Here is a 14,939-nt window from a genome sequence, read left to right on the forward strand (position 1 = left end):
AGGACAGTAGAGAGTTGACAGGAAGTGAGGTGGGGGATGGGATCGGGAAAGGTCCTCGAGCCGGGACTTGAACTTGGGCCGCCCGAGCGCAACGGCGCTACATGTCGGCACGCTGACCACGAGGCCATCGGCACCGACATGATTTCACTTTTCTAACTTTAGTTAGTGTGTAATGTTGCTGTTTGAGCATAAACAACATCTGCAAAGTTACAACGCTCAAAGTTCAAAGCAAAGGGAGATATTTGCTTTTAAAGAAATTGGTTTTTAAGGACTACAACAAACGGCTGGTAGAGACTACACGACATTCCTCCCGGGTTAGTGACATCATCAACCCTAGAATTTACATAAACCCCGCCCCTGGAACACGATTTATAGATTATCATGACAGAATATGCTAATCGATGACTAATAATGACTTTAATTTGTTAAACAATGTCCATGTTAAACAAACTGTTTTTGAAATAAAGCTGTTTTGACTAATTATTGCAGTGTTCGGAAATATTATAGACTGTTAATAATTTTAATTATAGGCCTATTGTAATGGACCTAAATGTTTTTAGACAAATTTCAATGAGGAGGAGTAATCTTCTATGTAATCTTTTATTATCCTCACAGCGTGTTGGTTATGCGGTGATGCGCTATGAAATTATTGCGTGGCAAATTAATTATAATAGCCTATCAATTTAATAATAATACTAATAATAATTTTATACATAAATTGGAAATGCTAAATCATCTTGATATTGATAGCTGATGCTTGTTTTGACAATATCTCTGGATACATGATATCGTCTATAGGCGCAACCAGGCATGGGGGTTTATATTTCGCACGTATAGTGTGAGCAGTCTAGTCACAGCTTGTGACTTTTTCTAGAGATCCTGAAGACCTTTATTAGCTTGTTCGGGTGTGTTTTATTAGAGTTGGAGCTAAACAGTGGCTGTGTCTGAAATCGCCCCTATACCCTTAAATTGGGCACTATTTCAGGGGACAGTCATTTGTAGTGGTATCCGAAACCATAGTGGACACTATCGAATGCACTCAATTAATCCCACAATGCACCGCAATAACGAGTGTACAACTGATGTATGCTTAACGGCTAGAGAATACCCATAATGGACTGTAAGAGTCGAGTGCTGAATGAATTCCCACATCTGACCAGAAGATGGCGCCGCAGCTGAATCATCCATCCATCCATTTAAACAAACCATGCTGGTCCAATGTGGCTACAGCGTAATATCATGTATAAAATCATTTTTAATTGGTTATTAAATTGTTTAATTAAGGTTTATAGACAGTTTCCATGACAGAGTTTAAGATAAATCTTGTCATCTTCCTATTGGAGCTGGCAGTTTGCTAAGTTTCAAATAGCCTAATTATATAACAATAGGCATAAACTATACATAAGCAGCAGCTCATCCAGCGAACTCAGTGTCCAAATTCACACACTCGTTTTCATTCGCTCACTCACTTTCATTCACTTCAAGTGAATATATAGTGTATATAGACTATAGTGCTTCTCAGGAAGCCTCCCTCATCAAACACACCCAATTCAAGTCTTGCAGTCTGTACTAACGTGCTGATGAGTTGAATCAGGTGTTAGACGAGGGAGACTGTAAAGTTGTGCTGTGGTGTGTGGTCCCCAGGACAGGTTTGTATCAGTGGACTAATGTAGGCAATAGTGCATGAGGGTATAGGGGGGCGATTTGCAACTCATTACTTTTCTCAGTGAACTAGACAATATGCATGCTCACCTTATCACAAATATGGAAGCAAAATGCCAGGGTCTATTCATGATGCACAGATATATATAGTCATTGCACCGCAAGTATAAATTATGCCACTTTAGACTTAACAATGTTTAAGTTCTAAATTAAAGCACACCAACTTTTCTTGCCCTCTCTGGTTATCTTTTTCCGTGACACTGGGCACAAGCACAGTTTAACCTCACCCACAGCCCGAGGTTTCCGTGTCTATCTGGGCTGAGGCCCGCAGAACCCATTAGACCACAGAGAAGGTCAGAGATAAACTGGTTTCAGAGACGGTGAGCATTCAAACAATTGTACAATATGTAGGCCTATTGTAAAAAGCGCTATATAAATAAATGTGACTTGACTTGACATTCACAGTAGTATATCAACAAAATTTGTTGAGTGGAACGTTTCCATGTCACTTTTTGTTTACATTTCACCTTTCATTCTCTTGGAGTTACTATGTAAGGGATAATGTAGAGCGAGGCGGTTGTTGTAGCGAATACGACCCGACAGGCGACAGTCGGGGTCTTGAATCAGCCTGAAGGGGTTGTATTCGCCTCGTTACTAGAAGGAATTTTGATTTTCGGAAGAGTTTGCCCGTCACAGCCAAACGAAATCGGCGGTGTAGTCGCCAAACAGGAAGTCGTCCATATCTCAGGAACGCTGTCACGTATCGAAACCAAACTTTGGACATGATCTCGGGACTGCAATGTGAGGATGCACAAGATCAGATTTTTTTTTTTTTTTTTAGACTAATTGACAAACCCATTTACTTATGTCTATGCAAAAGAGTTTCACCTCACACTTTTAATGTTAATGCATTTAGACAGTAGGTGGCACTGTTGTATTACATTTCACAAGGGGGAAGAATAACTTTTGATGCATCAGTCTAATTTAATCATCTTCATTTATTAATATCTACAGATTTGTATGCATGAATTGTGCATTTCCAGTTCTCAAAACAGTTAATAACAAAAAAAAAAAAAACTTTATACAAAATACATCATGCTCTTCTTCGCTAACCGAACAAACAATTCATTGTCTGTGGCTGTGTTCGTGCGCGCGGGAAATATGCTGCGCATAACAATAGAAAACAAGGAGAAACGCGCAGTCACATGCTCAAACAATCAACAACGTCGCTCTAGAGGTGCGTTCTATTTGACCGTAAGTGGACTGCGAAGTGGACTTCACAGGGTATTCCGCTATCTTAAGTGAGATTCCAATCCGAAGGGAGCGAACATGTTCAGTTCGAAGGGCACTGCGCACAGCATAGGGAATAAGGGAACATCGATACATCACTTCACAGGAAGTGGAGAGCGATGATCACCCAACTGTCATTTCGCGCACCACGTCATCACCAGTCAGAACGGTCATAACTAACGATGGAGGAGTTTACGTATGTGTGTAAGTATTCATACATTTCACCATTGTTATACAAATGACAGTATTTTTAACGGTTATTGTTGTGAATATTACATATACTATTTTCGATGATTATAATTTACCTCAGTGAATGCAGCCAGCTTAGCTAGTTTGTGAAGTAAAGTGATTTTATTTTAGGTAGTTGTAAAATAGTGCAATATAATTGTAAATATATAATATAATAATAAAAATGTAAATATGAATGTAGTCCTATATACACTCACCTAAAGATTATTAGAAAGTGTGCCAAGAAAACATCCCCCACACCATTACACCACCACCACCAGCCTGCACAGTGGTAACAAGGCATGATGAATCCATGTTCTCATTCTGTTTATGCCAAATTCTGACTCTACCATCTGAATGTCTCAACAGAAATCGAGACTCATCAGACCAGGCAACATTTTTCCAGTCTTCAACTGTCCAATTTTGGTGAGCTCATGCAAATTGTAGCCTCTTTTTCCTATTTGTAGTGGAGATGAGTGGTACCCGGTGGGGTCTTCTGCTGTTGTTGCCCATCCGCCTCAAGGTTGTGCATGTTGTGGCTTCACAAATGCTTTGCTGCATACCTCGGTTGTAACGAGTGGTTATTTCAGTCAAAGTTGCTCTTCTATCAGCTTGAATCAGTCGGCCCATTCTCCTCTGACCTCTAGCATCAACAAGGCATTTTCGCCCACAGGACTGCCGCATACTGGATGTTTTTCCCTTTTCACACCATTCTTTGTAAACCCTAGAAATGGTTGTGCGTGAAAATCCCAGTAACTGAGCAGATTGTGAAATACTCAGACCGGCCCGTCTGGCACCAACAACCATGCCACGCTCAAAATTGCTTAAATCACCTTTCTTTCCCATTCTGACATTCAGTTTGGAGTTCAGGAGATTGTCTTGACCAGGACCACACCCCTAAATGCATTGAAGCAACTGCCATGTGATTGGTTGATTAGATAATTGCATTAATGAGAAATTGAACAGGTGTTCCTAATAATCCTTTAGGTGAGTGTATATTTATGTCATATCATAATCTGCGCGACCCCGTGGTTGACTTTCTTTGATGACGTTTGCAGGGCGTTTCAAATGAGCGGTTATTGTCAGTGAAGTCCACTTCAACTGATACACCGTGCTCAGGGAGTAGGGGAGCAGTGAACACTGCGTATGGACCCTGTCGAATGGAACGCACCTTAGATGTGTAAAAACAAGTGGAAAGCGCGGGCGCGCCGCTGTCTCCTTTCCACAAGCTTGCTCTCCCGTGGCGTCTGTCGTTGCTATGCAACCATGAACTGCGCTCTCCATGATGACAAGGAAGTATCAGCAAAAGATTAATTGATTTCTAGCCCTTGCATTAGCTTTACTACTAGATATATTTATGGAGATGAAAAATAATAAGGCAGCTATGATCAGCTGTTCGGCCGAGCATTCAATGTTGTTACGCTGCAAGCTGATCAGTTGGTTCGTTGCTGCCGCACTCTATCACTGGCACACCATAAAGAGCAAATTGTTTTTTAATGTTTCAATTTCGTGATTAAAATGACATAATTTGGAAGCGGATCATTTCTTCACAAACAGCTCATTATGACTCAATGTTAGAATGCTGCACCTACACTCGATAGTGTGAATAAGATCAGCGCAACGCAGACCACTGCATTGACAGCGTGAAACACATGATCTGTCTACGGCCAGGGCTCAGCGGAAGACAGAGAATGCCGGTCCAGCGCTGATTGAGGAATTAAATTAGAAAATAAAAGACAGTTTGACATCTTTTTTCTCGCATCTGTAAATTTATTTTTTAATCATTTGTTCTGAGATGAAGCAAATACATTTGTGCGGGAATTTCTCGCACTATAAAAGCTAACCTTGCGGGAATGGTTTAAATTATGCGCAATCCCCACATTCCCGCACCGAAATTCAAGCCCTGAAATGGCAGCGGGATGTGTAACTCTAGCATATGGCGCATATGTCATATAAAGTTAGGCAAGGCCAAACAGCGTTATCCATGTTGTTGCGATTGCATCGCTAGAGTAAGCTAATAGTGAAACTGATAGCGTTTTTCATTTAATTACAATATGAGGACTGACGGTAGGCTATAAAAATCAGCGTTTCTGTGTAGGTGATGACAACCATCTTGACAGCAGCAATCAAAGCATCGCTAATTACGGTAGACCTTAATTTGAGATAGTAAATTTGTTCCTAATCAAAGGGAACACTCAACCACAGAACAGCTGGGTGAGTTTTGTATTGGCTTATTGGATACAGTAAATGAAGACTGTCAACTTCTTTCCAATAGGCTACTATTTCATCACCCAAAACACTCCCACTCTCTGCTGATATTCATAACCAAATATTTCAAAACCAACAACCAAGCCACATAAACAATGCCATTGGCACTAGTCTACATTGCAGACATGTCTTAATGCACATAACTTTTCACCTTTTTGCACAATCTTGAAAAAAGTACTATTGTTGAAATTCTCAGATCAAGCAAACTTCAACGCACCCTTATCCACTACCTGCTCACTTTAGAGCAAGCACACTTCGCAGTTCCTCCGGAAATGCATTTTTCTAGTTCAACTTGTTTTCGCCCTATATGTTCTCCAAAAAACAGTGAGCCTACAGTTATTTACGAACGGCTCGCGAATCGTTTCGACCGAATCTTTCGGAAGAACGACTCGTTCGCGAGTGTCCTGAACTGGAAACGGAGCCCGTGATTCAGCGCCTGCTATCGGCCGAGGTCAGATCGCATATGCTCCACATTCCCTTCTGAATCTGAAGCGAAGCTCCGCCTCTGACCATCGCAAATCTGTGTGTGTGTGTGAGAGAGATGAGCAGGAGCAGAAAAAGCCGTCCTGATAAGTGAGGTCCACAAGCGTCCCAGTCCAGTTGAGTGTCGGTTCGATGATGGCCGCGGCTGTGGAGAGAGGAGGGGTCCGGGCCGCCTTCATGAGCCCGGGTGTCGGTGCCCCCGCTCCCGCACCCGCACCCGCGGCGCCCGGGGGATCAGCCATGGCCGGAGCTCTGGGCTCGGGCTCGGGCTCGGGTGCGGCGGGTTCGGCTCCCATCATGCCCGTGCCCATGAATTTGTTTGCAACGTGGGAGATTGACCGCTCATCTCCGAGCTGCGTTCCGAGGTACATCAAACCTAACGCTATTATTGTTGATGTGTGGGAATAATAAAGCTTCGGTGTTTATGCATTTGTCCGTTTGCATGCTTTTCTGTGCATGCAACATGGGCTTTAACTCGCGCATGTAACGTTAATGCTTGAGGTCAAAACAAAACTCGTGCATTCAGTGTTGTGATGCTGGTGGATATATGAACATATGAAAGTATGTTCATTTTAAAGGACATTTATAGACACGCCAAGTGTCTGTAGACAGAAATCATCAATAGTTTTGACCGGATTAATGCGCTTGTTTGGTAAAGCAGGTCATAAACAAATCATGTGTGTGTGATGCTGAAAAACCATTTGGAAAATGTTAGTGTTTCTATAGGCACATTCCTTTGTGTTTAGTTTGTTTTACACACACACACACACACACACACACACACACACACACACACACACACACAATTAGTTAACATGTTTTGGGTGTCATATAAACACACCCACTAAAGTTAAAGCATTGCAAATCGAAGCCTGTGATTAACAACTACATAACCATAGTTTGATTTCAATATCAGTCTTCTGATAGATGCTGTCAACATGCCGTTTTGTTATAGTGCATTACTATCATGTAATAGCAACTTTGCACACATTTACAGAAAAATCTTCTTGTTTTGGATTGGACATGAGGATCGAGCATGTTTTTAATGTTTTTTAAAGTGCATGTTAATTGCATGGAGGCTTTATAAGTCTGGAGCAATCGGTGGGCTCAAAAGCCCTTTTGTGTTCATTACAGTAAATCAATGCAAATTTGAGCTTGTTGTAATGGCCATGATGAACATAATGAACATGATGAACACGATGATTTTAAGATTGACATGCACATCAGGTTATAAAGGCTTTTTAACATTTATAAATGCTGTATTACATGAGTGTTGAACTGGCACAAAAGTGCGGCACGTTTTTGTGAAAGCAAATCCTTCCATATAATGTCGCTGAAAGACGAATAGTGAAGGAGTTGATCAGCTCTACGTGTATTTGCACTGTCTATGTTCATATAGACCTCTATAGGGTGAAATAAAATGTGCTCATCATCCCAATATTTTCAAGAATGATCAATACGTTATTCAATTTCCCCCGTTATCACTTTTTCTCACAATTGCGAGTTAATATCTCAGAATTGACATTTACTCAGAATTGTAAGATATAGTTTATATCTCACAATTTGGACTTCATAACTCACAATTGCAAGTTTATATCTTACAATTCTAAAGAAAAAGTCAGAATTGCTTGATATAAACTTGCAATTCTGACTTTTTTTCTCAGAAATGTGAGATATAAACTTGCAATTGCCAGTTATAAAGTCCAAATTGCGAGATAAAAAGTCAAAATTACCTTCTTTTTCTTACATTTTGTGACAGAAAAAAGCTTCCATAAATAACAAAAATAGTAATAACTAAGAAAATAGAAACAAATGTGATGGGTCACACTGGAACTTTTGGGAACGCTCCTTTTTACCTTTAAATTATAAGGACAAATAAAAAGTAGGCCAAAACAAAACAAAATTATTAAAAATAAAAGGGCATTCATACAGTACTTTTTACCCATTGAATATGTCTTAAAATGCTAAATAAAATATATGTGTTTTTTTACAATATTTTACAGTATTTATATAATAAGATAAAGTATATTGTACTCCCATATGAATTTGTGTAATCGCATTCGTACATTTTCAGCTTTAGGAGTGCGATGCTCAGTTTTACTGATGAATGGAAAGCTCATTGGATTCTCAAGCATTGTAAAGCATAAGCACATCCCGGGTCTGTTGTTTTCTACAACTGTCAGATCAAATCATAACACAAAACAGCACGATAAAGCAGCCAGTATTGTAGAGTTCATACTTTGGGAATCTAGCCTAAAACAAAATGCATTTAATGGAAGATCAGATTCACTAAATATGGCAGTTTACACATATAAATATACAGTAGGCTACATATATACACAATGTCAACATATATACAGTACATGTACTTGCAGTGTACTTACCCAAGAAAGCACTGGTAATATAAGGTAACTACATGGGTTAAGGTTAGGTTTAGTGGTAGGTTAGTACCTAGTTAAAACCCAGTTACTGTAATAACTATAAGTACATAGTATGTACATGGGGAACAGGACTGTGAAATAAAGTGCTACCTAAATTCTGGTCATGGATGCTGTATTTGTCAATACAATTGTCAATTGTGTTTGCAGTGTATCACACAATGTTTGGTTCAGTATGTCGCAAGTGGGATCTGCTCCACCTTTCTGTTGTTGTTTTTGGATGATGGGCTCAGTACAGCGAGTGACTTGCGTATTACGCTCCACAGAGAGCAGCGAGAACTGGTGGGACTAGATTAATCAGCTCGGCCCAGATGTGTCTCGATGGCGTCGGTGATGAGAGCGGGACCGTGTCTCGCGTTGGGACTCCCGGGCGTCCCTCAAGGATCTGGACTTCAGTGGTTCACAGCTCAAGAGTCGTCATCTCAAAGAAAGGCCAAAATGTGAATATCACTGAAATGCCAAAGCTTTTTCTGCTCTGCTTCACACAGCATGATGGTTGGATGTCCTGAGTCTCTCTCTTAGACCCATTGGGCTTGGGAATCAAGAATCTGTTCTGTCCTTTTCCAGTTTCCCAGTTCCGTTAATGGATAATTGTACTAAAATGTTCAGTGTTTTCAGTCGTGACTTGCATCGCAATGGCTACGTTTACATGCAACCAAATAATCCGTTACACTCTAAAAAATGCTGGGTTGTTTTAACCCAATTTTGGGTCAAATATGGACAAACTCAAACATTGGGTTAAAAATGTAATAAAAAATGTAACCCAGTGGCTGGGTTTGTCCATATTTGACCCAAATTTGGGTTAAAACAACCCAGCATTTGGATTGACGGCTCAATCAGACTCAAAAGCCTTCAAGTATAAACACCTTAATCGACCCGATTGAGCTCTATCCCAATGAAATTTCGATCGGATTGAAAGGGTTGGTTTATTCCTTTTCTAATCCGATCCAGAGAACATGTAAACACTTGATTGGATTGAAAACCCAAACTGGGGCCGGTTTCACAAAGATAGACTTTGACTACGGTTTAGATATAGTAGATAGTCAGACTTCAGATAGACATCTAAATCAGACCGCTGCACAAAGCACTGAAGACTCTGACTATCTTAAGTAGGACTACACTGCAATGCATTCTGGGTAAAATAAGACACTTTTCAAAACAAAAAACATGGCGGATCGAGTAAGCGCATTCAACCGCTCGGTGCAGTTTACCCCAGCGGAGAATATGTGTCTGTTGGAGGAGTGTAACAGTTACAAGGACATTTTACTTGGGGAATTTAGCGGAGAATGTAGTAACAAGAAGAAATGTTTACATTATGAGCCATTTTCCCTTTTCTTTTGGCTGTTTGTAATGTAACTGATTGTTACTGCTGGTTGCCACGGTAACAGAGTCTTAGACCTAAGTTAGCCTGGGGGTCAGGGGTCTTTTGGTCTAAATTAAGTCAGTCTTTATTTCTGTGAAACAGTCTAACTTGCATTATAGCCTAGTCTATGAGCACATTATAGACTTGTCTAACACTATAGACCGGTCTAAAGTAGCTTTGTGAAACCGGCCCCTGAAAGGACTGCGCATGTGCAATGACGTTGAAAAATAGCGTAATGACGTGCGTAACGAGCTGTTGAATAAAGTGTCATAAACGAGTGTCCCGTCATCCTAAACTTCTCCTTTCACTCCTCAGCGTCTGTCAAATCTATTACGATACATATAAACGCGCACCTCAACCCGATCCCATGTTTAGCCTTCATGTAAACACTCAGAATGAATATGTAAACAGCCATTGTTGAGTGTTTCGTGAGGTAGTTTCCATCATCCAGCGCTATAGGTATAAGGGCCACTCGAAGCGACGTATAGATCGTTCCCCTCCTTCCTCTTGTCCTTGCGAAGACGAACGAGTGTAAAGCCATCCAGGCATAGATCAGCCCGCAGTAATTAAACATGCGTCTCCCATCAGTTCACGCAGCCAGTGGCGTGTCAATTATTCATGCTCCTTCATTGGGCCTTAATTGCTGTGGGACTCCGTGTAGGGTCATTATTTCTGATGAAACGCCAGCTGATGTCGGCAGGGCACATGATGTTGTCCTTTCCCAGAGATCCATGTGGTGGAAACGCACGCATCGCTGTACCTCTTGAAAGCCATTGCTTTCCGTCGCCCGAGGATCCCTCAGGAAACGAGCCGCACCGTTCCCGACCTCCTTTTCTGTTTTAAAACCACTGATACGCACTGAAAGGACTTCAGGGCGTCAGTAAATGTCTGCAACATTGACCTCACATTGAATGTCAGTAGGGTCTGAAATATCAAAATATGTTTTATTCAAACAAGTTATCTTCTTTACAAAGAATTCCCAACGTAAAGTGCCAAAATGAAAATGTCCATATTATTTACTCACTTTGAGGCCATCCAAGATGTATATATGACTTTCTTTCCTTGGCCGAAGAGAAATTAAGGTTTTGGAGGAAAACTTTCCAGGATTTTTCTCCATCTAATAAGTGAATGATGCTCAACATAGTCCATATTTGACAGCCCAAAATCCATATTTAGGCGGATGCAAAGCTCCACACGACAAATAAGGGTCTTCTAGTGTAACCATCAGTCATCTGCAGTAAATAATCAGGACATTTTCTATTTTGGGTGAACTATTCCTTTAAATTGCGCATAATAACTTGACAGATTTATTCAAACATACATAAATAATTAACAAAGCTTCTCTCTAGAGTTCTTTTTCCAGCTAATTAACAAACTTTGATCATTGAACAACCTTAACAAGCTGTTTGAATTGTCTTTTTGTGGTTATTGGATTGCATTTATTAACTTTCTGTGGCATTTATTTGGCCTCAGAAAAGGCTGTCATTAAAAATTAGCACATTTTAATTGGGAAGAATCATTAATTGAACCAACAACCAATTCTGTACAGTTCCTATCCTGTAGTGAACGTGCATAAGTGGCTGTGGATGTTCACTTGTAAAAACAAATGTAAAAGCAGTGGGCTTGTTGTTTTTTTTACTCCATTATCGTAGACCTGAAGGAACTCATTGGGTTCAAAGCTGTGATTAACTCTAGTTTCTCGATATCGGACGATTTGATGTCTTTTTCTCAGTCCTCTTTTAAAGAGGTCATCTTCAGCATTTGTCAGCCCAACGGGAGGCATTTTAATGAATTTTGGAGCGCCGCAGGAGCCCGGCTGAAGCCCGGTGTGTGGTTTTGCGGTTCTCTTCCCGTGGTAGAGCAGGGGATCACTGGATACTGGTGTTGTTTCTGAGGAGTTTTCTTCCTGGCATTTTCTGTCCTGGAACTGAGATGAAACAAGAACCGGCATTCCTATCTAGAAATGAACTGTTTATGATATCATTAACAATGCCCTGCTGAAGTAAGGCAGACGTACAACACTGGAAAAAAGATTATAGGAGTATTTCAAAATAGCTTTTCAGTCTTTCTACTTCCAAATTTCATGTTAAATTCAATGTTACTTTCTGTTTCTTTGTAATTATTTGTGAAATTTACTTGTAATTTCTGAGTGAAAATTGTTTCTAAGTAAATCCGACATCTTAGAGTAAGTAAAAGTAAGTAAAAGAGTAAGTAAAAAGACAATCCGCATCACATAATATGTATTTGAACTTTTATTGTAAAACACTATCAAATCATGGCAACTCTCGGTATAAGTTTAAGCGTGTTATTGAATATGGCAATGTTAGTGATGTAGTACTCGAGTCGAGACCGGTCTCGAGACCGATTTCTGCTTTCTCGGACTCGTCTCGGACTTGTTCCTTCAAAGACTCGGTCTTGACTCGGACTCGGCATAGGCGGTCTCGTCCCCATCACTAGTCCACTAGAATACATACCACTAGAAAACTAGTCCATATTAAGACGTTAAGACTGCTCCTCTAAACAATTCCCAATCTAGCTTAGTATGTAGGCCTAACTGTTGATTATTAACTGGGGTGATATTAAATCATGAATATGAAAACTGACATGCTTTTATGGTCTTGGTCTCGACTCCTAAAGACTCGGTCTCGACTCGGACTCGCTTCCTCAAAGACTCGGCCTTGACTCGGACTCGACTGTATTTGAAAACCAACGGACTCGGTCTCGACCCTTCAAAGACTCGGTCTTGACTCGGACTCGGCATAGGCGGTCTCGTCCCCATCACTAGGCAATGTTAATGTATTTGGTCTAGACGGTATGGACTTGCTACTGCTAATAGATACACAGAGACTCTGCCGTGAACATGTAAGTTATGCTGCTGCTGCATAAATAGATATACATAAATCCTGAATCAGATCTAGGCAGGTGGAGCTGGGGAGGTGGAGGGGTTCAGAGGAAGGACTAGCTTACAGCAAACACTGAACCAGGCTATTTAAATGTTCTCGCTTGCTGAAGCGATCTCATTGGAGCAAGCGATCTCATTGGCTGCATCCAAAATGGTATTCTTCCCTACTTTATAGTAGGCCAAAAATAGTATGTGATAAAAGAAGTATGTCTGAATTCACAGGACTCATAAAAGAGTAGCCGGATGACCTACTTCTTCCAGTGAGATTCTGAAGTGTGTGTATGATGGACACTTTACTGTCCCATGAGGCTACGGGAGAGGATTTATGAATGACAGTGAGGCGACGCAGCTGACGCTAGTAGGTCACATGATAATGACAACATGGCGGATGTAGTACGTCCAGATTGAAATAGTATTTACAACTTAGATGCCATCTTGTAATCCCTGAAAGATATTTGTATGGTGAGTTTCTTGCAAGAACAGTTTTTACTGTGAATTTAAAGGGATATTTCCCAAATGCATCATGATTCCTGTGCCAAGCATAACTACTTTTTCTCCCCCCCGTATTCTGGGTATGGGTGGGTGGTTTCCAGGACATTGCTGTGCGTTTGCTAGATGTTCTGAAAGTTTTAGTGCATTACTGTCACTGTGTGGTTGCCAGGTGTTTTCTGGGGTGACGTCATCATCTTACCAAGAGTGTTCTGGGTGGTTTTAGGGCTAGGGCAACATTGTTGCTAGGGTGATCAGGGTAATCATGGGAGACCTGGATGATGGCAGCGGCAGAACATCAACGTGTAGACGAATAGTGCAGAATGTGAAATTGAAACCATGAATCAGAAAGATGCATGAAGGCTGTTCGGGGGCTGCAAGTGTGTGTGTGTGTGTGTGTGCATTCGTAGGGTCTGGTGTTTTCATGTTTGCATTGCATGCAGAGATTGTGGCTCTTGTGGTATGCACTCTCTTCCTCCTATTGTTCTTCCTGTATGTCTGTGCATGAACGCATAAGTATGTATATACTCTACCGTACAAAATATTATTTTTATTTTTTTAAGACTTTTATCCAGCAAGGATGCATTACATTGATCAAAAGTGACAGATATTCGCACATTCAATACACATTCAGACCCAGTTACCAGGATTAAGCAGGATTTTCTTCAGCCGGGAAGACATTTCCTTCAGGAAGAAATGACGACTGCATTAATCTCTCCCACCTACTTTCCTTTCATCTCTCTCGTCCTCTCTCTTCCTCTCTTCCTCTATCCGAATCACTCTGGAAGGATAGCACAGGTTTCTCTCTCTCTTGCTGTACTCCTCCACAAATGGAAAATTACCCATGGCACCCCAGGGCAGCGCTGAGATTTGAGGCCACCAATAGCAGTGCAGCGAGAACGATGGTCCCGAACCGTGATCCATCTGCAGTAAAGTTAGAGATAACTCACATGTGGAGTGAAGAAACCCTGTCTGCTCCTGTACGGATCAGCTGCTGTGTACTACGATCCGTTTTATAATTAGCGTTGATTATGTACGAGGGGCAGAATTGATGCTACAAACAGCTCTAAAAATATACAATATTGAAAAGATTTTTGATAGTCCTACACTATATAGTCATAGGGAAGATAGATGGTGTGTTTTATGAACATATGAGCTTTTTTATTTACACCTTTTAGTGTATTTTATCATTCGTTATTAAGTCACGTTGTGAGAATGTGTGTGTGTGTGTGTGTGTGTGTGTGTTTAAGAAGTGTTTCCTCTTCAGGAAAGAGCTCCATGCTGCCACTTCCTGTGACTGTTCAGTCCATCCCAGCCTTTTATTTAGTTCATGTATTTATTCATACACAGTAATTAGGCCAGTGATGTAAATGTGTGAGATTTAGCACCTAACAGAAGATTATACTCTTATTCATGAACAACACTTCTGAACAATAAAAACAGAATGCAAACGCTGAATTTTTCAGCATCATTACTCCAGTCTTCAGTGTCACATGATCCTCCAGAAATCATTCTGATATGATTAGATGTATTTAGTGTATATATATATATTATTTTTCTATTTGTTGATTGTTTGTTCTGGATAGTTTCTTATTGTTCTTCAGGCACAAATAATAATAATTGTACTTAATAATAATTATAATGATAGTATTAATAATAACAGTAATAATAGTAATACACAGCAAGTACAGATCCAAATGCAATAATAATGCACAATAACAATAATAATAATTGTATTTAATATTGTGGTGGTTGATTATGATTTCACTTTTCTAACTTTAGTTAGTGTGTAATGTTGCTGTTTGAGCATAAACAA

At 40.4% G+C, this 14,939-nt stretch overlaps 1 protein-coding gene across 4 annotated transcripts in view; it reads left to right on the plus strand.

Annotated features, from left to right (window-relative positions):
* Window positions 1-5,954: 5,954 nt before the first annotated feature.
* LOC311296291 (phosphofurin acidic cluster sorting protein 2) overlaps window positions 5,955-14,939 on the plus strand; it is a 69,082-nt gene continuing 60,097 nt past the window's right edge. For all 4 annotated transcript variants that reach the window (XM_084417997.1, XM_084417999.1, XM_084417998.1 and 1 more), the window contains exon 1: window positions 5,955-6,296. In XM_084417997.1, coding sequence (XP_084274123.1) covers window positions 6,064-6,296 — 233 coding nt within the window. In that variant the 5' untranslated portion in view covers window positions 5,955-6,063. The remainder of the gene's footprint in view (window positions 6,297-14,939) is intronic.

The sequence above is a fragment of the Rutilus rutilus genome (genome assembly GCF_951802725.1).
Source record: "Rutilus rutilus genome assembly, chromosome: 8".
In the NCBI taxonomy this organism is placed as follows: domain Eukaryota; kingdom Metazoa; phylum Chordata; class Actinopteri; order Cypriniformes; family Leuciscidae; genus Rutilus; species Rutilus rutilus.